At 36.2% G+C, this 23,199-nt stretch overlaps 1 protein-coding gene across 4 annotated transcripts in view; it reads left to right on the forward strand.

The window, feature by feature from the left end:
* Positions 1-23,199, forward strand: part of LOC136844406 (glutaminase liver isoform, mitochondrial-like) — a 90,222-nt gene that overhangs the window by 12,436 nt on the left and 54,587 nt on the right. The window contains exon 2 of one of the 4 annotated variants that reach the window (XM_067113550.1): positions 1,209-1,408. In XM_067113550.1, coding sequence (XP_066969651.1) covers positions 1,358-1,408 — 51 coding nt within the window. In that variant the 5' untranslated portion in view covers positions 1,209-1,357. Of the gene's footprint in view, positions 1-1,208; positions 1,409-13,903; positions 15,865-23,199 lie in introns of those variants that run through there. The other 3 variants (XM_067113549.1, XM_067113560.1, XM_067113565.1) reach the window with 3 other exon arrangements.

A 23,199-nucleotide genomic window follows, 5' to 3' on the forward strand; every position in this document is an offset into this window, starting at 1 on the left:
CTGAGCGTAAATGTGTAATGTGTTTTCGGAAAAAGTCCTTTTGCGTCGAGAACTTGGCTCTGGGCTGCCACTGAGAGGAGAATTTTCAGGCTATGCCAAGTTTGCCATTTTGGCGATTTTTTTTCTCGACTTGTCTAGTGCAGAAAGATCGAAAGAAAACCGGTTAAGACTGATCACGAGGCCAAAAGTAATAACAGAATAATTACAATAAAAAGAAAACGATGACAATGCACATGTCTTGCCAAGGTATATGACGACTCTAACGTTGTATATAAGAAAACGCGTTTGACTTTTGCAGGCGGGAGTGATATGTGCTTAAGGTCCGTTGTGGAAGCTACATGTAGTGGGATCTTTCATGGAGATACTGAAAGAAAAGACAACAAAGAAAAGAAAAATGTTGAAAATGAAGGGATAGTCGGCGAAAAAGGAAGGAAAAATAGTTGAGTAAAACATTTCAGAGTAACCTTTGGCTATGCACCAAAATGAGGCAAGCGTACCTAGAGGGTGGACAAATATACAGTATGTTAATCTTGTTGCCGAATATTTGCCATAATCTCAATAAAGAAATAAAATATAACTTAAACCCAGGACGACAATGGCACACATATGTCACCTTATGCCTGTCATATTCTACGTAAGTATTAAAAACTCGTGGTAGTTTCGCCTTAATTTTCTATTACCCTTGTCCTCCTCTTCTCCCTTTTCGTCATCCCGCCTTCATTTACAGCTTCATTTTCTTCTTCTCTGAGTGATAGGCCAGAAACCAAAAGATTTGGCCAGAAAGGGTACATCAATCTCGATTAGAATCGGCAATTTTCCTAGCTGCAGACAACTGTTTCTTACTCTTACTTGATTGCTGGCTTTTGAGACTTTTTGGATTGATTGTCACTTGTCCCAGAGCGCTGAGGTTTACTACACGTTTCATTTAACTCAACGCCCAGCCCTCTTTTTTCCCGACCAGTGACTGGCACAGATATAAAAGCTGATATGGCAGAGTCGTAGATTTGTCCTTCAGTCGATGCATATTGTGGTGTCGATTCGGAGCAGAGTATATTGATTGTAAAGTAATGATTCTCAGTTCGTGAGTTTCAGGTGGCGGTAACTCGCCTACGGAAGACGATTTGAGTTTACAATACGAGAGACGAGAAGAACAGAATTTTTCAATAACATGCATGATTTCATTTTCTTTTTCGCTTTATTTGCTTCAGGTGGAGTAATGACAGCTTTCCGAGGTCTGTGGCGGAGATCCAACAACGAAATAAAGGAACGTCAAATTAGATGCCAACGTCCGCTGTTTAAGACAACAGCATCCTAACTATTACCTTGACGGTTACATCACAGATGGAGGGCACGGATTATGAATAGACGCTACAACAATATAGCACAGCGTTACGAGGAAATCAAAAAGGTACCCAGGTTAGTTATTGAAAACGTATGACACAGACGGTCCATTTATTGAGAATATGAAATGCAGGAATTAAGTCAAGCTTTGAGGTGTTGCCGGAAGCACACCCGAAACCTGTCTTCTGGTCTTGGCCACAGGTTAATATTTTCGGGAATGTTTCGAAAAAAAAAAGATATTTAGGTTAATTATTGAACAGCACATAGCATATAATTAATTAGCACGTCCAGATCGTCCCTGCTAGCTTCAGACGCCGTTTGATGTCTTGCCGCGTAATATAATTCACGTGATTAGGTCATTGCCAGCGCGAAAACAGAAGAGACTCATTGTCCTTTTGCCTCTCCTCAGCTCTAGGTTTTAGAATAGACCTGTATAGGTCAAGGGAGATGTGCTTTGTCCAAATGGCTCATTGCCGTCTTGCAAAAGTAAGGTCTTTGGCTCCACTGCTCGAAGTCTGAAATTGCCGCGAGTCAAGGGAACTGATCGTCAGGCAGTGACGTCATTTGTTTTTTCAAGTTTAGTTGTTTAAACCTGCCTTGAATCTATTGCTGTGAACGATTCACAGTTACGGGATTAACTCTAAATTCTGCCGTAAACTAAGAGGTCTCATTCTTTATACATACACACACATATATATGTGTGTGTATTCTTATGTATGTATGTATGTATGTATGTATGTATGTATGTATGTATATATATATATATATATATATATATATATATATATATATATATATATATTTATATATATATATACTTATATATAATATATGTAAATATATGTATATTATATATACTGTATATATATTCATAAAAATCTAAGATGCTCTATAAAACAGGATCTTGGATCACGTTTGATCCTTAGTATAGGCTGTACTGAACTCTAAAGAAACAAACAAATCTGGCTGGTAAAGTCTGATCAAAATCGCGAACCACCTCCTTGTGTAAATCAGATACATAACGGTGTAGATTTTTCCAGCAATCAATAATGATAATAGCTTTAGGTGTTATCCACTCCAGCCCAGTAGCCTGATAAAAGAGAACAGTTACTGTACAGTGAGACAATTAACCTTATTTTAGCATATAGGACGCCATGATTGCAGTACTGAAGCGCTGTTTTTGAATAAGAATGAGAAGACTAACCTTACAGCAGCGCCTTTATGCCACGAATAACAAGGGAAGCCAATGGGCGATGTTTGTTTCTTTGTCGAAAACCGCGCGTCGAGCTTGATTGTCTCTATTCTATTTTCAAGTGCCTTCATCACTGTCTGCTAACGTCTGTTTTCAGTTCAACTCGTCTGGCCTTCGTTTCCTGTTTTCAGAATGGGCAGTTTGTTATACAAAAGCTTGCCAGTCCACTTCGTAGCCTATATGTTTGTGCCATAGTAAAATATCATGAATATAAATGTCATTAAAATTAGCATTGACATAATTTTAGCACCGGTTTTTCCTGAATTCACTGAAAGTTCTTGAACTCAAATGGCGATAATGCTTGAATTCCAACTAGTAAGCCTTTGTGATACAGGTAGTATTCCAGCAATGCATGACAGTTAAAATTCAAAAGTATTTTCCATACTCAAATCCAAGAACTGGCAGCGATTAAAATAAACGGCGGGGCTAAATTGTGCTCAGATCACTGCTTCCCTTATTGTTACCTCCGCCATCATCGTTAATATTAAAAGTACTTATATTGAGCATATTATCTCATGGCGTAGGATACCCATTGGAAGCCTTACAAGAAGGTTACCTGTCGTGATTAGGCTCCAGAATGAGCTCCAGAGGCACTTTGGTTTGCCCTCTGCAGGTAGACTATGATGAGAAAGTACTCGTGTAGCCTACGAATGAACCCCATTTACTAGTGGTGAGTCTGCGTATGATGTATACATGTGTGTGCATATAATATGTTTTTCAATGCTAAGCCGCTCCCTCTAATAACGGGTGGCCTTAGAGGAAAAAAGACAACAGGCACTCCCACAATCACTCTTCGACTGCAAATCTAAAAATAAAACCCCTGTGCAGAAAACTTTCAGGGCATCAGTCGCTTCATGTCTACAAAAGAGGCCCATCAGCAATGCGTCGAAAACCTGTACACACACACACAAATTGTGACACTCGAAAACCTATACACACACACACACACACACACTCTGTAATATTCGAAAACCTGTACATACACACACATACTGTGACACTCGAAAACCTGTACACGCACAAACACACTCTGTAATATTCGAAAACCTGTACACACACACACACACACACACACACACACACACACACACTATGACACTCACCACCAGCAAGCACTTTATGAGTCTACTGGGATGGGGCTGTGTTATGCCCCACAGTGCATGAAGGTTCTCAGAAAACGCTTCGATATAGTGTCAACGCCTATTGCAAGATGAAGTTGAAGTCATCCAGTGGTAATGTTTTTAACTTAGTATACTTGTACTGTCAAAAATGACGGAAATAGACAAGAAATTTCTATATGTATCTAGATTGTGTGTAGTTCATTTGTATCTTCCATATATATGGCCCTGAGCCGCAATAAAGAGTATTATTATTATTATTATTATTATTATTATTATTATTATTATTATTATTATATTAAATCTTGCATATTAAAATAATAAGATTTTGTGATAGTTTGAACATGGTCCGGAGACTAATTGCAAACACATGGAAAAAATAAATGAGATATACATAACAATAAATATAGAAGGAGGATATTAATCACAATAATGATGATGCTAATCCCCTTTTGCCGTCCCAAAGATCGAATAGAACATAAAGGGTGAGAAGGAAAACTTTCGCCTCTGAATGTAAGTGATAATGGGTCACATGATGCCCAAGAAGCCATTAGAGTAACCAAGCGCGAGAGGACGAGGGAAGAAAAGAAGAAGAAACCATTCAAAATCCCATAATATAAAACGCCACATGTATCCATATATTAATTTGTGTGTGTGTGTGTGTGTGTGTGTGTGACCAAAGAGTCAGTTTTTTCAACAAGTAAATGGACAGCCATGCTATGTAGTTCATATGCAATAAGTATATCGTAATTTCAAGATCACCCAAATAATCCAGTCATTTTTCATGGGAAAGGCGCACTAGTTTGCATATCAGATAAGAAAAGACTTGAAGCATCCAACAACGGTAGATTTTTACAAACAGTAAATACAGCTAATTATTCCAAAGAAGAATATGTGAATTAAATTCACATAAGACGCCTCAGGTTTGTTGCACATTTGAGGGATGTTGTTAACCTTATGCTCGACTCCCTTTCTCACGAGTAAGAATTCCCATAGGCGAATATTTCGGCTGGACAATGATTGAGCAGATTCTTGTGCACTCTCTTGTATGGTAGGGCATGTTCATGCCATAGAACACCAAGTAGAATGCAGTGTCCAGTATTAAAAAGGTTAGGTGAGGGACTGGAATTTGTTTGGTGGAATCAGATAGAACGGTCAAAGATGCAGCAGTGAGAGGAGAATATTTATTAGTCTACAAGTCATTATGATTCTAATTGCTAATGTTATTTCTATATTACCCGGTATTCATGTTATTATTGTTAGGATTAACAAGTCTTTTATTTACAGAGTATGTCGATTCATTCCAAGTTTATCAGTTCGTTTGTGAGGTGGTATTGCTTAGCACCAGAGGGACATCCACCCTCATTGGATCCTCCATGTAGCCACTCTCCTGAATCCTTGATGCCCATTGGTTGTTCCCGCACACGCCATCCCTTTGTAATAAGGACCCCTTCGAAGTTTATTGATGACGATGATAAGAGAGAGAGAGAGAGAGAGAGAGAGAGAGAGAGAGAGAGAGAGAGAGAGAGAGAGAGAGAGTCAAGTTTCCATCTTGACATAAACTCTTAATATTTTAAGGTGAGTTTCAGAGGAAGGTAATGTTGAGTATACTACAGTTACAGTATAAATTATTCGAATTTAGTACAACAAGCTTTCTGTTTTGCTGTCTTTTACACATGCATGCATACATACATACATACAGCCGATTGTGATTTAATTCTCTTTACAAACAAGCAAAGGAGTTGCTTTGCATCGATGCGAAGCAACGAACTAAATGAAAAATGATGAAGGCAGACTTTTTGTAAAGTATAGTTTTATAACGTTTGTGCGTACTTTGATACCAAATATATGTTTTTGTGTCCTTGTATTTACTGTAATACAATAAGTATCAGTGCTCTTGACTATCGTAAAGTTAATTTTCAACCTGCTGATCATTCTCACGTGGCGAAACATCAGCTTGATTCTCGTATCCTTGTCTTCACTGAGAAGCTTCACCAACGGATCCTTGCGAGAAACTATAGTTCGCTCACATGCCTGTCCGTGTGACATGGTGGGGTCCCACTTGTGTGCCCTATACCTAAGTGAAAATATCACCAATGACGTGGTCAAGATGGCATATCTAGATTTTACTTGACTAACCATAAGCCTCCGTATATATATTCCGGAGGTCGAGTGCATTCTGTGCCATTTGCAACATGACTGACTGGGGGATCTACAGGCAAAGGATATCCTACTTTTCTTCTTCCTCCATCATATGGGCTCAGGTAAGAGGATTTTGTGTTTTCCTTTCGATGATTTTGGTTAGATGAGGGCATTTGGTACTGATTCTCCACATCTCATTCAGTCGTTTGAGTTGGGGATTTTGTAGAGATTCTCGTTTTTTCACTCTACAAGCAGAGGTGATTACTTGTGAACTTTGTTCAGTGGAAGCTTCTTAAAGAAGTTTGTGTTTTTTGGCGCATTTTATAAGAATGTATAGAAATAATAATAATAATAATAATAATAATAATAATAATAATAATAATAATAATAATAATAATAATGATAATAATAATAATAGTTTTGTAGAGCAGTTGCTAGCATAAAAATTTTTTCACGAATCATAAATCTTAGTTTTGTTTCTGATAATTCTGCTAACGTAGCTAAAGAGTCCTTTTTAGTTTTCTGTCCTCCCTCAGATCTTAAAAACTACTGAGGCTAGAGGGCTGCAAATTGGTATGTTGATCAGCCACTCTCCAATCATCTAACATAGCAAATTGCAGCCAACTAGCCTCAGTAGTTTTTGATTTATTTAAGGATAAAGTTGGCCGTGATCGTGCGTCTGGCACCGCTATAGGTGCCAACAACACAGGCCACCACTGGGCCGTGGCTGAAAGTTTCATGGGCCGTGGTTAAGAGTTTCACACAGCATTATACGCTGGTACAGAAAACTCGATTGCGCCGGAGAAACTTCGGCGCATTTTTTACTTGTTTATTATTATCAATAATTACCGAAGCAAGTTTCCTAATGAATGAAAGTGAAGAAATTTAGAAAACAGAAAGGAGAAAGTAACCGATAAAATGAATAAATCAATCAATAGATAAGACAAATCAACAAACTTGCTTACAGAATATGAATACGTCAGCAGCAGCATTAGGCTCTCCCCCCACCAAAAACCATGGAACGGTACAGGCATTTTAAAGTAATGTAACACCATCTCTTAAACACATAGGCGTCGAAGTCACTAAGGAACAGTAGCCCAGGAATACTGGGTTGCAAACGTGAAAAAAAATTAAAACCCGAGTTTTTACACGGAAATACTTTGGAGCGATTTGAGTCAAAATAACCAATGAGATCTTTTGCTGTATCTGTGAGCTCCCTACATGGTCCCCACAATACATGAAACTGATTTGGGATAATCTTTCTGTAACGTCAGTAATGTGGGAAATCAGTTCCCGTAAATTTTTTTTTTATCATTTTGATCAGCTAAAAGGTAAAGCAACCAATATGGTTGCCAATGCACTTTTGCCATGCGTACATTCCTGGTAAAATTCATACCAGGAGTTTCAAGACTTCTGTGCAAAAATTCAATTTTCTATACTTCGGTGGTTCGATTTCTGACCAAATTATATCTCAAGGTGTGACAATGATATTTTTGAAAGAAACCTAAGTTCACCTTTAAACATATTTTTGAATTACCACTGCCTAATGTAGTTAAGGGAAGTGTTGGTCTGAAAGTGAACCCAGGAAAAAGCTGTCACTCAAAACTTTATTTAGTTCCGTGAATGTATCAGGAAAGATGATAAACATTGTCATTAGACGTGTGGTAGAAGAAGAGTGAGTTGTCGGAGTCGTTGCAGTCCTCCATACTTTATTGAAGAAGATTGTCTATAGTGTAGGACGTTTGTACATAAGACCTCGAAACTCTCTACTAAGCGGCTTGATACATAATTATCGTGGTGCTGTAACAATGAAGTTGCTGCCATTGGCCGCAGCAAAGTCATTGCTGGCGGCAGACAAAAGGACCGGACCGAAACTGAACTCGCTCACACACACATATACATGTGTCTATATATATATATATATATATATATATATATATATATATATATATATATATATATATATATATATATATATAATATATATATATATATATATGCGTGTGTGTGTATACATACATACACACACAAACATATATATATATATATATACATACATACATACATACAGGTACATTCAAAAGTTTCTCTGTGCAATTGCAATCAGCTTCCGCCAATAGTTTTTCGTCGTCGCACCTAACTTGAATCTAGTGTTCCCGGGCTATATTGTTGGCTTGAAATTCCTTCATTAAATTTCTCCGGAATTCCAGTCCCTTAAGTGGAAACGATGTTTAAATATTCGGTCTGTCCATGGGAAGGACTTGGAATATTGAGCAATACAGATAATTGGTTGATTGATTGCGTATGCTCCCTGTGGCGGAATCAATTAGGCATCCTAGCTTCTATCCGGAATGGCAAATGGTCACCCACTCACTTCATTGGTTTTCTTGGGGCTCAGTGTGACCCCTTCTCTCAACTCTTGTAAATAATATACCTTCCAATTACAAATAACTTAAATGGCAGCCGTATCTCTTCAAACGGAAACGTAAAGATATTGTCTGATATTCTGAGGCGTATCTTTCTGCAACACAAGCATGCATTTGCTGTCTAAAATGATAGCCATATAAGAGAGGAGCTGGATGACAAAATTCTAAACGTGGAGTTCATTACCAGTAGACTTTCTGTTATACACAGAAAAAAAAAAATATTTTTCATCATGAAGGTTTGAAGAACGAGTGTCATATTACTCTATAGCCTAACCTTAACTTGCATGAGAAGAGGTGTGACTCTGAGGGAGTGTTACAGAGGCCTCTTGAAATAGAGGTCATAGGGATATGAAAAACGCAAAACAAGAAAGAAAACCTAAAGGTAAATTGATATTTGCTACTTCAAATACTCTTCATATAAAAAGTTCAAAATAGTTTTAGTTTTCTGTAAAAGAAAACTGTTGTGCCGGCTTTGTCTGTCCGTCCGCATTTTTTCTGTCCGCCCTCAGATCTTAAAAACTACTGAAGTAGAGGGCTGCAAATTGGTATGTTGATCATCCATCCTCCGATCATCAAACATACCAAATCGCAGCCCTGCAGCCTCAGTAGTTTTCATTTTATTTAAGGTTAAAGTTAGCCATAATCGTGCTTCTGGCAACGATATAGGAGAGTCACCCCGGGTCGTGGATAAAGTTTCATTGACCGCGGCTCATACAGCATTATACCAAGACCAACGAAAGATAGATTTCTTTTCGGTGGCCTTGGTTGTACGTTGTAACGGCAGTACAGAAAACTCGATTGCGCCGAAGAAACTTCGGCGCATTTTTTACTTGCTTAATTTGAATATGATTTTTATTACGGCATTTACCCAACAATTGTCAATCAAAACAACGTCTAAAGATGTTATTTGGGGGCGTGAGACTGTGTTAATAACTGCAGAGATGAAAGTTCGATCACCCAAATATACTGTAAAGTAGAGCTAAAAACATATGATAAAAAAAAACGGAAGATTTGATGGCAAGGTACACAGTGATTTGTAATAATCAATGAAGTGATGAAAATGTCGGATAATGAAAAAGACTGCTATATATATACATATATATGTATATATGTATACACATATACAGTATATGTATTCATACACACACACACACACACACACACACACACACACACACACACACACACATATATATATATATATATATATATATATATATATATATATATATATATATATATATATATATATATATATATTTAGTATGTCTATATTGGAGCCTGTAGTTTTCAAGGACCCGACTGAAGTTTGCACAAATGCATGACCGTATGCGTTTATTTTTTTTCTACGTTCGTACAAATAATATACATAAATGTGCATGCTTGAATTTTGCGAAATGCAAGTGCCAAAATTGACCTTTTTTTTTTTTTATAAATACTGTAGCTTTTTTAGTTTTCTACTACTGTGCCGGCTTTGTCTGTCCGTCTGCAATTTATTCTGTCCGCACTTTTTTTTTGTCCGCCCTCAGAGCTTAAAAACCACTGGGGCTAGAGGGCTGCAAATTGGTATGTTGATCATCCACCCTCCAATCCTCAAACGTACCAAGTTGCAGCTCTCAAGCCTTAGTAGTTTTTATTTTATTTAAGGTTAAAGTTAACCTTAATCGCGCTTCTGGCAACGATATAGGATAGGCCACCACAGGCCCTTGGTTAAAATTTCACGGGCCGCGGCTCATACAGCATTATACCGAGACCACCGAAAGATAGATCTATTTTCGGTGGCCTTGGTTATACGCTGTACCGGCTGTACAGAAAATTAAATTGCTCCGAAGAAACTTCGGCGCATTTTTTCTTGTTTTTTGTATGAATCTGTATGAGGGATTAAAAGTAATGGGATTCAGGAGTTAAAAACACGACTTACATACTGTTGGGTGTGTTATGCAACTTCCATCGGACCGCTATGATTTGTGGCAGGTCTCAGTAAAGATTTCAGAGTATACACTTCATGGCGGAGTCAGTGACAATGAACTGTTTTTAAGTTTTTTTAAACAAAAAACAGGAGCTTTGCTTTTCGAAAGAAGCTAACGTAACTGTAAAAATTATTAACACAACTAAATCCGCTTTGTGAAATTTATGTTTTACGCTGTTTTTGCTCTTTTGATTTTGCACAGCTTCAGAAGTTAGTCATAAAAAAAAAAACAATAAGTGGCCATACAATAAATTACGAATAAACCGTAAATACACAACGATAGATAGGGAACACTAATAGTAATACCAATAAAACATACACAGTAAAATAAGTAAAAAGAGAAAGTCTAGTGAAAGGAAAAGTGAACAAGTAAAAAGTGCGCTGAAGTTTCTTCGGCGCAGTCGAGTTTTCTGTACAGCCGCTACAGCGTATAATCAAGGCCTATACCTAGACCGTGATCAAGGCCATCGAAAACAGACCTATCTTTCGCTGGTCTCGGTATAATGCTATATGAAACTTTACCCACGGCCCGGTGGTGGCCTATCCTATATATTTGCCAGACGCACGATTATGGCTAACTTTAACCTCAACTTAAATACAAACTACTGAGGCTAGAGGACTGCAATTTGGTATGTTTGATGATTGGAGGGTGGTTGATTAACATACCAATTTGCAGCCCTCTAGCCTCAGTAGTTTTTAAGATCTGAGGGCGGACTGAATAAAGTGCAGATGGACAGACAAAGCTGGCACAATAGTTTTCTTTTACAGAAAACTAAATATGAAATAAAGGGAAAGAAACAGATATTTGTAAATAAAAAGCCGAAAATATAAAGTTGAAATACCGAAGAATCATTGAAAAGTGAAAAAAAGTGAAACTGGAACAATCCGGTATGAACCGGATTTTTCCTCAAGCTCTGTGATCCTGGTTGGTGTTGCCCTCTGTACACAACAATGTAATGCGAAATGAAGTTATTTGATCTGTTCTCTCTCTCTCTCTCTCTCTCTCTCTCTCTCTCTCTCTCTCTCTCTCTCTCTCTCTTTTCTTGTGTGAGCGTGACTTTCTGTTTATCTACTTTTCTATATCTGTCTACTTCACCCTCTATTTTCTATCTCTCTCTCTCTCTCTCTCTCTCTCTCTCTCTCTCTCGTTAATCATTCTTTTTATCAGTCTTATCAACAGCCTTCACAAGAAAACATAACATTTAAAGAAAGAAGCAAAAGGCTCTTTCAAAATCGGCCAAAATAGATTACGCAGTCTATAAAATAAATAGAAACATGCGAAAACACACACTTCTGTTCTCTTGGCTCTTACTCTTTCTTCCTATTTTATCTATCTATTTATTATTGTTGTGGAAGCTTGCTTTGCTCGGCAAGGTAATTAATTGTCTGTCAGCCCTGTTCGAAAATAAATGACAGTGATAATAATAGGAGCTATGGCAAATGCATCAGCAAACACGAAAATGTTGGTGATAATAATAATGTAGCCACAAGTGATGCTTCGAACCTTTCGCTCCCTGTTGTAGTCTTACAGTTTTGCCAACTTCGAATCTCTGGCTTATTAATTACTTCTGTTATCCCACGTCAAAGTGCGGAGGAAAATGAGCATAACAGTGTGTGGGATTGCTATAACAATAATGATAGTATTAGCGGTAGTACTAGTTTGTTTGTTAACTCTCCATGAATAAAAGAGTAATTTACGAAAACAGAATAAGCTGGCACTCTGCCTCGTTCTCAATGACACCTAAAAGCAAGGATAGTTGAGGAGAAAGTTCACTGAGTTCAAATACAACCACAGAAGCATGATATGTAAATGGAATTGAAAAGTACGTTGTTTTTCATATCTAGTGTTTGATGTATTTCACCACCACAAAAAAAAAAAAAAAATCTTGAAACCGATATTTCCAAGCATAAATGATTCGGAAAGTTGGGGCTGTTTCAAGGAGCCTGGCCCGACTGCACAACACCCGTCATCCCACCTCTTCCCAGATTTTGATCTTCTCGGTTAGATAACAGTATGTTTCTTCTTTCTTGTCTTAATGTTTTTTTTTTTCTGGAGCATTAGACAAAGTGTGAAATTGGGTTGCCTACCTTTCTATCTATATACATCTATATAAATGATTTCGTATCGTTCCAGAAAAGTAAATAAGAGTCAAATTAAAAATTGAAATAGTCAGATGAATGAAATACTTGATATTCCGATAGAATTACTAAATTCTTATTCTGAAAATAGTTTTCTCTTCAATAAAAATTCGTTACTCTCATTCATACTATGTATTTGTATTAATTGTATAACATTTTAAAATATTAATTTTAATAACGTCAGCCTGGCAATATAATTATGGAACTCTGCAGATGATTTAAATAGTTATAACTGAGCATTTCTAATGTGAAAATACTTGATAACAAAATATTTATTTATATTCTACTTGCAAGAATTTGCACTGCTGTTATTGCTGTTTCCCATTGTTCTCCACATTATGATTATTGTTACTTATAAGTACTGACGATCATACTCAATAGAAAATAAATTTATTATTTAAGTAAATAAGTTCTCTGTGTCTCTGATGACTACTGGTTTACAGAAATTTGAAATTTTTACCCTAACATTTCTGAGAATTTCCTCCTTAATATTTCTAAAAGAGGAACACCTTAAAAGGCAAGAGGTAATTGAAATGGATTGTACTGATTGTTATATTTAGATGATTGTAACAGAAGCGTGTATTTGCCTTATGCTGTAAGTAAGCCATTTCAAATGTTTTGAACAAATGCTGAAGTTTTCTTTCTGTAGTAGTGTGATAGTTTACAGGCTAATGTCAGTCCAAGCTCCGGATAAAAGGGGAGGGTTCAGCGTGGAGATAACCTATATAACAAATGAATATTAAGTAGGCTTACCAACAGAAGAAATACTGCTATGATTACCTACATACCAACTGCTATTTAGAAAAGCAATTCTGAACGCAATTACCTGTTTGAGTAGATTATTTAGGACGAGTTTTTAAAACTAATTACCCATTCAAAAAATATCAGGTAGGGACACGTTTGCAAAACCGTTACTCTCGCTATCATTGAAGCTGAGTAGCATCGGGTTTGATCAGCAGTTGGTGGGTAACCACCAATGATTACCAGAAATCGTTGCTATTTAAGATATCTTGGCTGTCCATATGAGCATAGGCCTAATACACATTTTTTTTTTTATAACCAGTGTTTAGAAAAGAAGGGCAACACCTTCTGTCCCTCAAATACAGATGAGGATTGAACGTAGGATTAAACGACCGTTACAAGAACCAGTCGTTAATGAAACTTTAAAAAAAGATCTAATGAGTCTGGTGCGACCGACTGTGAATCGTAACTAGGCCATAGAAGCCAACAGTATGAGTGAGTGACGGATTTAATTATTAAAATACAAATCCTAAGCTCTTCTAATGCTTTCCTGTATGACATACCCTAAACATTATAAACTAATTTACCCGTCCTCATTGCGTCATATTTATATAAATATATCGTGTACACTGCATTGCTCTGCTTTTTCATGTTCAAGGTTTTGTGATTTTTAAATGTACTCCATGTAGCTGGTCAGGTAATCTACGAACCATGGTTCGGGAGTGCCGTTATACAAGATTCGTATCGTGGTTACTAATGTTCTAGGCCGAGCGGCAGGAGAGCCAATCAACGCTCTCGGAGTATTCGTTGCACACGTGAGATTGCTCCGCAAACAAACATTGTTATTGGTAATATCGACGGTAATTTGAAGCAACAAGTGGTATTATTCCCGCTATAATGGCTTTAGACAACGTAAATTCCATGGAAGTGTTCGATGAGGCCGTGCCCTCCCTGAATAGCGTAAACATAGAGCATAAAGAAAGTGTGCTCTGCTTTCGGTGGCCTCTAGGGTGTGTCAAAGGTAATGCGATTTTGGATGATGATTTGTAATGAGATGATGGTGATAGTGCTGATTATGAGCCTTTCCCGGTAACAGATCTTCGTGACAGTGATGATTGTGAGCTTTTTCCGGTAACAAATCTTCGTGACAGTGATGACTGTGTGCTTTTTCCGGTAATAGATCTTTGTAATAGTGTTGTTATTAGGCGAGGCTGTGTCATAGTAGGTGAGGTGTAAGGAGGAAAGCAGTGTTATCAAAGTGAAGATAGGATAGGGAAAAAGTAAAGGGAAGGCTAGAATTGTAAAAGGGGAAAATGCTCGGGCCCATAGCCGCGTTATATTAATTAATGATTATGGTGACATTGACAACAAATGACGAGCGGGTGAATCCTTATAACAGTAATAGGCCTAGTGATGCAGAGTGTGAATTATTGATTTAATTTTTTAGGCTATAAAGACAAGTACTAGGGCAATTTGAGCCATTCAACGTTAAGACAGTGAAAAGGAGTGCGAGTGGTTGGACAGCAAGATGGAAAAAAGAAACAGGAATGCAGGAGAAGTCAAAGGCCAAAGTGAGTGCAACTAGGCCCCGGTACAGCCCTAAAAAGGAAAATGGCGTTAGTAGACCAGAAGCATGGACTACAGATACTGCTAAAAGGCCAAAAGACATTGGGTGGCCCTACCAAAGCTTTGTTAAGAAGATTGATGCCAAGAAAATAGTTCCAGCCAAGCAGGTCGGTTCCCTTTGCAACTGCAAAACAATTGTCTTTCCAAAGTTGGGGATGAAGTGATTGATGTGATCTCCTAGACATACTGTTCAAGGGGGATTACAATTTGCAGATAGCTTACGTTTAAAGATATCTAAGGCCGAAGAAAGCAATGCTGTTGTTTTTTATGAGTACGCTGACGTTATGCCATATTGGGCTCGTGGTCATAGAGCTGCCCATTTGTCATTCTGTAATGTGAAGATTCATTATAGTACCTTAAACCCTAAGGCACCCGTCAGTAAGAGAAAAAGAATGGAAAAAGCAAGAAGTGGACATTGAGCCACTCTGTTACCTTCAAGGGCAAGGAAATAGCAACCAGGAGAGCTGCCTTCCCCTCCATTCATGCAGTAAAAACTATTAGGACCCGAGTTGTTTTGGAAATGTTGTCTGAAGAAGGGACAACAATAAATGACCTAAGGGGCACGAATCCCGACTCCAGGAAAATAACAGTGCGTCCGTGAACGTACAACTGCCAGTTTGTTCCAGCAACTTCAACACACCCGAACCGGCAATAATTGGAGTCTCTCAGCATCAGGGCACTGTACGAAAAATGCCTTGATTGGACGGATGTCAGCCAGCTTGACCTTGCTGAGGTGAATTTACAATGTTACAAGATTTTCAGTTTATGCACTGTGAAGGAGGATGCCTACGACACCTCGGGGCGGCTCACGAGAGCTCTTGTCGATGGGAGGCGGGCTGGAACGGAGGTCTCTCTCCTTGAACAAGAACAAAAGGCACACTATTAAAAAAAAAAAAAAAAAAAAAGGTTCTTTTTCGCAATGGTCAAAGCAGACCATACCATGCTTTCGTCTGTAAGCTCGGCATAGGCCTACTGCAAACAAATTTATGGTGCAGTCTTACCAATACTGCCGGCCACCCCTACTTGTTGGAGTCTCATGCCTGTCTATGGAGTAATGCAACTGGCCACTGTATTATAAAAATAACAAACAAAAGAGCTTTTCAAATATTGGTGAGTAAAACTATATTTTGCCATTTTGCCATGCCGTTTCATCCATTATTGATTATTTTTCATGTATAAATCGCCATTATCTTCATCATTAATCGTTATCCACAAGTTTATTATGATTATTATTAATATATATATACTCTATTACTGCTTATACGTTGTGTGCGGAATTATAAGGTTTCTGGATTATCTCATTAATCACCGTTATCTTTGCCATTAATCATTATTCACTTATTTGTTAGGGTTATTTTAACATACTCAAAAAAAAAAAAAAATAATAAGGGCGTTGTAGAGCAAACTGTTTTAATATATTTACCATACAACTGTGTAAAAAGCACAAGGCAATAATGCAAACTATATCTTGGGAATTTTATCCAATAAGAAATATGCTAAAACACATTTTAGTGCGTACATTGGAAAATTCGAGCAGATAAAAAATAATTGCACATTTTTGCAATTATTTAAAATCCCAATAAACCATTTTCAAAAACTTTTACTTAGGCATAATACATAGAATTAGCTTCAGTTGAAAAACTGTAAGGTCCTAGCATCACAAATGACGATATCATTGCGAATTGAAAGCATTTGATTTACAATCGAGATTTACTGTTTTTAAAAGTTCCCGCATAGCTTGTTTCTCGAGTGATGAAATCAGTCCACCTCTCTTAATAACCTATGATCTAAGTGATACCATATTTGACACAATTAGGAACTTTTGGCCATAAATTTCCGCCTCCATTTTCTTCTTGCCGAGCAATAGTAGGCGTTGTCATGAAAGCATTTACTCATCCATTAGTCTCTCTCTCTCTCTCTCTCTCTCTCTCTCTCTCTCTCTCTCTCTCTCTCTCTCTCTCTCTCAGATTTGACTGTTTGTTGTACTCCACCAAATTTTTCTTAATCGAAGGCTTGTAGTGATAAGGGTATCCAAAAATGCGGTGAAATCGAGAAAGCAAGAGGTCTTTGCAGCTATTAAAAACTTACATACACCAGTCGAAAGTAACACACACACAAACATTAAGCTACAAACATCACTTAATATCCAATTCACGTTACTTCGGGAATATCCAGCCCTAGAAGAGTTGTTAATCAGCTCAGTGGCCAGGTAAAACTAAGGTATACTTAACTTGTTTTTCGGGAATATCACCGAAGGGGATATTAGCCTATAAGTGATAAATGGTCTCTTAGGTGCCAAACCATTTATCACTTATAATTCCCGTTTCGTGATATTCCTGAAGAAGCTGAATCGATATTAAACATTTTTAGCGTAATGTCTGTATATAACATGTCGCGATGATGCTAAAATTCACACATACTCACGCATTATATATTATATATATATATATATATATATATATTATATATATATTATATATATATATATATATATATATATATATATATTATACATATTATATATGCATATATATATATATATATATATATATATATATATATATATATATATATATATATATATATATATATATATAGCCTTAAAAACCTTGTTTCGATGGTTGGGATGGGCTCCATGGGAGCATTGTGGGCTAAGTGGTAAACCCAGTCAAGCCTAAGTGGCGTGGGTGGGTCCGAATTCATCCGCGGAGAGAAAAAGGCTTCCTAATCTACAGATATCTCATCTAGATTCATAGGATTTTAATGATAAACATATCCAAAACGTGTGAGGAAATAGAGGAGGTAATGGGATGTTGTAGTTGTTGATACATACACTCACACATGGATATATAACATAGGCCACATACAGTAGCCTACATACATACATATACCATGTGCCTTTGCAGTTTGGTTCTCTTTATCCTGTCCTCTTTATTTGGACAGATAAGGCTTTTGATCAGAATCTCTCTCTCTCTCTCTCTCTCTCTCTCTCTCTCTCTCTCCCCATCCTACTTATTCTATTTACCTGCTATACTTTCCAAGTTCTCCGAGGTACAAAAACAGTATACAGAACCTTTCAGGCCAAAGGCCTTGACACATTTCCCCAATTTAATGCACAAATTCATTCGGCACAGAAAAAAGATTGAGATCATCATCTTCCTAGCCAATGTGTTGTGACAGATTCCTGTTTGTAAGTAAACTGTCACTCACGAGAATCATACTCTGTGTATATGTATATCTATGTGTTTATATATATATATATACATATATACACATACATATATATGTAGATATAATGTGTATATATAATACATACATACATACATATACATACACATACACGTCAAGGATCTACAGTTATTTTTAGGGTAAAAGATGCAATACATTTTAAAACTCTGAGCTCATAGTGGTGGGATAAAGCTCACCGATTTTATAGCATATTCAGTCAGTTAACTTGAATATCATTCTTCATCCCTGCTGCATACTTTCAGTACGTAGGTGCGTTTGCTCGTATGTGTGTGCATGGTAAATGCAAGCGCTAATGAGACTGATAAACAAGTCTTTTTATCTACCCCAGACCAGAAGAAACCGAGATGAAAGGTGTAGTTCAATCAGGGAGGAGGGATGAAAGGTGTTAAGACCCAGAAGACAAAGGACCTAGCTATTTTGTCGTTTTCTACTATCAGGTTTAATAGTACTCAGTTTGCTAGGAGTTTTATTTTGGCTACAACCAAAATGTGGAATAGTTTGCTTTGTGTAGTTGTGGAATCTTCTGACCTCCTAATGTTTTATGCGAGAAGCAAATTCATTCTAGATTTATGTTTACGATTCCTGTATGCAAGTGTATCGGCCTTGGTATCCCCTCAAATTTATTTATTTATCACCTTTTCCTATAACTTGTCTCTCTCTGGCTAATTTTCCTTTGGAGCACACTTGGATTTATGGTCTGTTGATCCTGTCATGGGTTTTCAGCTGAAGATGTAAAGAAAGAAAGAGAGAAAGAAGAGAATTCCAAAGTTTAGTGGTAGACCCAAAGAACGACTTCTGAACCAGACCGTGTGGGATTACCGATTTCTGCAGGGTAAATGTGGGAAGAGGTTGCCTGTGGGTGTTTCAACCGCCTGATAGAGGAAGTGTCAGTATGACCCCAGCAGGACAGTGAATGAAGAGTGGCTTATAAAAGAAGTTGGAGATGTGTTATTTTGGATTGAGTAGACTATATGCCAGCACGAGCTCTTTCTCAGTGGGGCAGCCGGTAAGTGAACTCAGTAATATGAAAGTGAATATTAGGGGCTTGGTGTAAACCTCTGACCTCGGCCCAAGTATTGGGCTCAGAAATTATGTCTACATGTTGCTTCTACTTTATGCAAACGAGGAATAGATGTAACTCATGAAAGTGACAGGAGTTTGTGGCAATTTAAAATCCTCAGTAAAAGAAAATTCCAATAAAGAATAAAACGATCAATCGTTCATATTTCCACCCCTGTTATAACCGGTCGTAACCAAGCGTGATATAAAAGTACAACTCTTAGAAGCTTACAGAAGATAGAAAGAATCAAATGACGTTGTTTGTGCTTGACACGATGCAAGCAAAGACCTGACTTTGTTGAAAACCAGGGAAGAGGTATAATGCGTTTTCGGCGATAAATTGTAAAGTTAAAGCACAAAGGTCATGAAGGTTACGATACATGGCGAAGTTTTGCTTGAAAATGTCAAACCGTGAAGTGGCCTGCTTCTAAGAGAGAGAGAGAGAGAGAGAGAGAGAGAGACATTCTGTAGGCTTTTGGGCCTCTTGAGGTTTGTTGCGCGTAAGTTTATAAACTTCACACAAGCGTCAACGTTACATAAGATTTGATTGCCATGTGCTTTTATAACTTTATAATGCACTTATTGAGAAAGAAATAAATAGTAACTAAAGTAACAAAGAGCTAAATACCTTTCATGACCATTTCAGAGAACGACAATTCTTGCTAATGAGGTTTCCAAAACAATTATGTTCATGTTTCTTTCTTTCTTTCTTTCGTTCTTTATTTATTTATTTATTTATTTATTTATTTATTATTATTATTATTATTATTATTATTATTATTATTATTATTATTATTATTATTATTATTATTATTATTATTATTATTATTATTATTATTATTATTATTAATTTCAATAAACACTTTATGATAACGCAAATTTACTATGAAGAAGTAAAAGCCTCAGTTGTATACCTGCGAAACATTAAAATAGCCAAAATTACCAGTTCAGAAATTTGAAATATCATTCAGTAAGACAATATGGTATTAGATTTCTCCATTATTATTACTATCATTATTCAAAACTGATCACTGATGTTTCCAGTTCCAGATTCGTGTGATTATATTGAAAGCATTTGCTCCCGATTTTCTGGAATATTTTGGTTCTCATTTACCCAGATCCTTCGCCGACTCCCTACCAATATCAGCTTTTTCGTTCTATACTTATGAATTTCTGTCTGCCTAGAGTGCATAATTTTTCTGTAGTAATTTAAATTTTGCTTAGAATATTTTGATTCATGACAACTCGTCAAACCAATTATGAACTGGAAGCTGCCTCAAACATATTCTGTAGAGTCATATAATTCTCAGAGATTAGAATTGTCGAGATCTCCTAAGATTCTTTTAAGACTCTGTAGAGATTATTGCGGTATAGAGCAATAGTCTACACTGCTCTGACCGCATTCGGTAAATAGCCTACACTACTTACAGCGAAAGTTTATTATTTATAGTCATTATTGTCATCAACATTTTTGCAGTGAGTATTTTTATCTTTTGTTCGGATAAATTATCAGTGCAAAATGGATGATTTCACACTCATCGTGCATAATATTAATTCAGATCTTGCTACTATTATAAACACTTTTATTACTGTTAGTGATGATAATGACGATTATATATATATATATATATATATATATATATATATATATATATACATACATACATATACTGTATATACATACATACATTGACCCTAATGGGAGTTGTTTGTTTTCCTGGGCCTTACCTATGGCGGGAAAATTTACAGTAAATGAACCAGTCGCCGCCATAGGAAGATTATCGGTAAATATTCAATTGTGGAAGGGCATCATGTATTTATTTGCAAACTACAGTTCAATGGATTTTGCTAAACTCTCTCTCTCTCTCTCTCTCTCTCTCTCTCTCTCTTCTCTCTCTCTCTCTCTCTCTCTCCATTCTCTCCATAGGCCTATATATATATATATATATATATATATATATATATATATATATATATATATATATATATATACAGTATATATAATATAGGCTTCATATATATGGAGAGAGAGTTTAACAAAAAATCTATTAGATTTAGTTGCAAATATATGCAGTACCGTTCCACAATTGAATATTTACCGATAATCTTCCTATGGCGGCGACCGGCTCATTTACTGTAAATTTTCCCCCCGTAGGTACGGCCAAGGAAAATAAATAACTCCCACTGGCGTCAATGTAGGAACTCATAAGTCGTCGTATGGCCCATAAGGCGTTCTAGGGCCCATTTCCGATTCCAAGGGCTTACTTAACAACTCGTTAACAGTTTTTTCCTGTTGAAGTCATCCGTTAAATGTAGGTTCAAACGCCAACGACAGCCGAAATTTAATGAATTAGACTTTGCTCCCTCACCTGGTGTAGGTAAGAAAATGAACAGCTTCTGGAAATCTTCTGCAGAAGTGGGTCATTGTCGATTCAGGAGTTAATGCATATGGCCTGTGGATATGACTGACTACTGTAGTTTTCTCTTAGGAAAGAAATATATACATATATGTATGTATATAAATTTATATATATAATGTTATATATATACACATATACGTATGTGAATGTATATGTGTATATAATATGCAAATATATACACATATGTATATATACACCCACATACAAACACACACCCACACACACACACACATATATATATATATATATATATATATATATATATATATATATATATATATATATATATATATATATATTGTTTGCATACACGTGTGACATTTTTTATATTCACGAATATTAACTCACAAATGCTGAATATCCAGCTCACTATACCATACCATGGGAATAAATTACACCCATGAGGAATTATAAATGATAAGTGTTTCCTCGGCGACAGGATGCGAGCAGATGCCTGCTTCAAAAACCAGCGATAGACCACTGGGCCATCAAGAGATATGGCATTGGTCTAAATCACTATCTGTTGTTGTGTCTAAAGCTGGCATCGGTTCGCATCCTGATGCAGAAGGCAAGCTATTCCCATGGTATAATGAAATGGGTATTCAATGACACTTGTGGCTTAATATTTGTGTATATATACAGTATGTATATATATACACATATGTAAACATACCGTATATATTTATAAATATATATATAATGTATATGTATGTATGTGTATGTATGTACCGGGTATCTGTGTATCTGTTTATTTATCTATATATATATGTGATATATATATATATATATATATATATATATATATATATGCATGTATATATAAATATGTATATGTATGTATGTATGTATCTGTCTCATGTATCCATTTATCTATATATATGTGTGTATATATACATATATATCTGGTATGTATATATATATATATATATATATACTGTATATATATATATATTTATATATATATATATATATATATATATATATATATATATATATATGCTGGGTTGTTGCACAGCTTAAATTTCAAAACATATCTGAAAAGTCAATTTTTATTTTGTAGTGTGGTGATCATTGTAAAAGATTTTTGGTTAATTTCATAGCCAACGGAACTGGAGAATTTATGGATCCAGAAAATCTGTAAAATTAGATTGTGGGAAATTTCGCTAGAATTTAATTGAATTTGTACTTATTGAATTATAAGATAATATGCGATTGAATCTCCAGCGTGGAAGAATATTAACTGAATTTTTAAATTTCTTTGCCCTCTTCTTTTCTTTGATAATGTCTCAGTTACAACAGTCAGAAAACAAACGGGCAAATGACACCACAAAAATAAGAACAGATGAAGCAGAAGAAAGAATTTTCTGCTTGAAAAAAAATAAATAGGAAAACAGAGAACTTGAAGGAGAATGTGAAGAAAAAGCTGAGTATTAAAAAGATTGAAAAGACAATATTCAAGAATATTAAGAAAAGGTGAATATTTAAGAATGTGAAGAAAAGGCTGAATATTCAAGAATGTGAAGAAAGGGTTGAATATTCAAGCTTGTGAAGAAAAGGCTGATTAGTCAAGAAAGTGAAGAAGACTGAATATCTAAGAATGTGAAGAAAAGGCTGAATATCCAAGAACATGAAGAAAAGGCTGAATATTCAAGACTGCGAAGAAAAGGCTGAATATTCAAGCTTGTGAATAAAAGGCTGAATAGTCAAGAATGTGAAG

The sequence above is a fragment of the Macrobrachium rosenbergii genome, chromosome 12 (genome assembly GCF_040412425.1).
Source record: "Macrobrachium rosenbergii isolate ZJJX-2024 chromosome 12, ASM4041242v1, whole genome shotgun sequence".
Lineage (NCBI taxonomy): Eukaryota > Metazoa > Arthropoda > Malacostraca > Decapoda > Palaemonidae > Macrobrachium > Macrobrachium rosenbergii.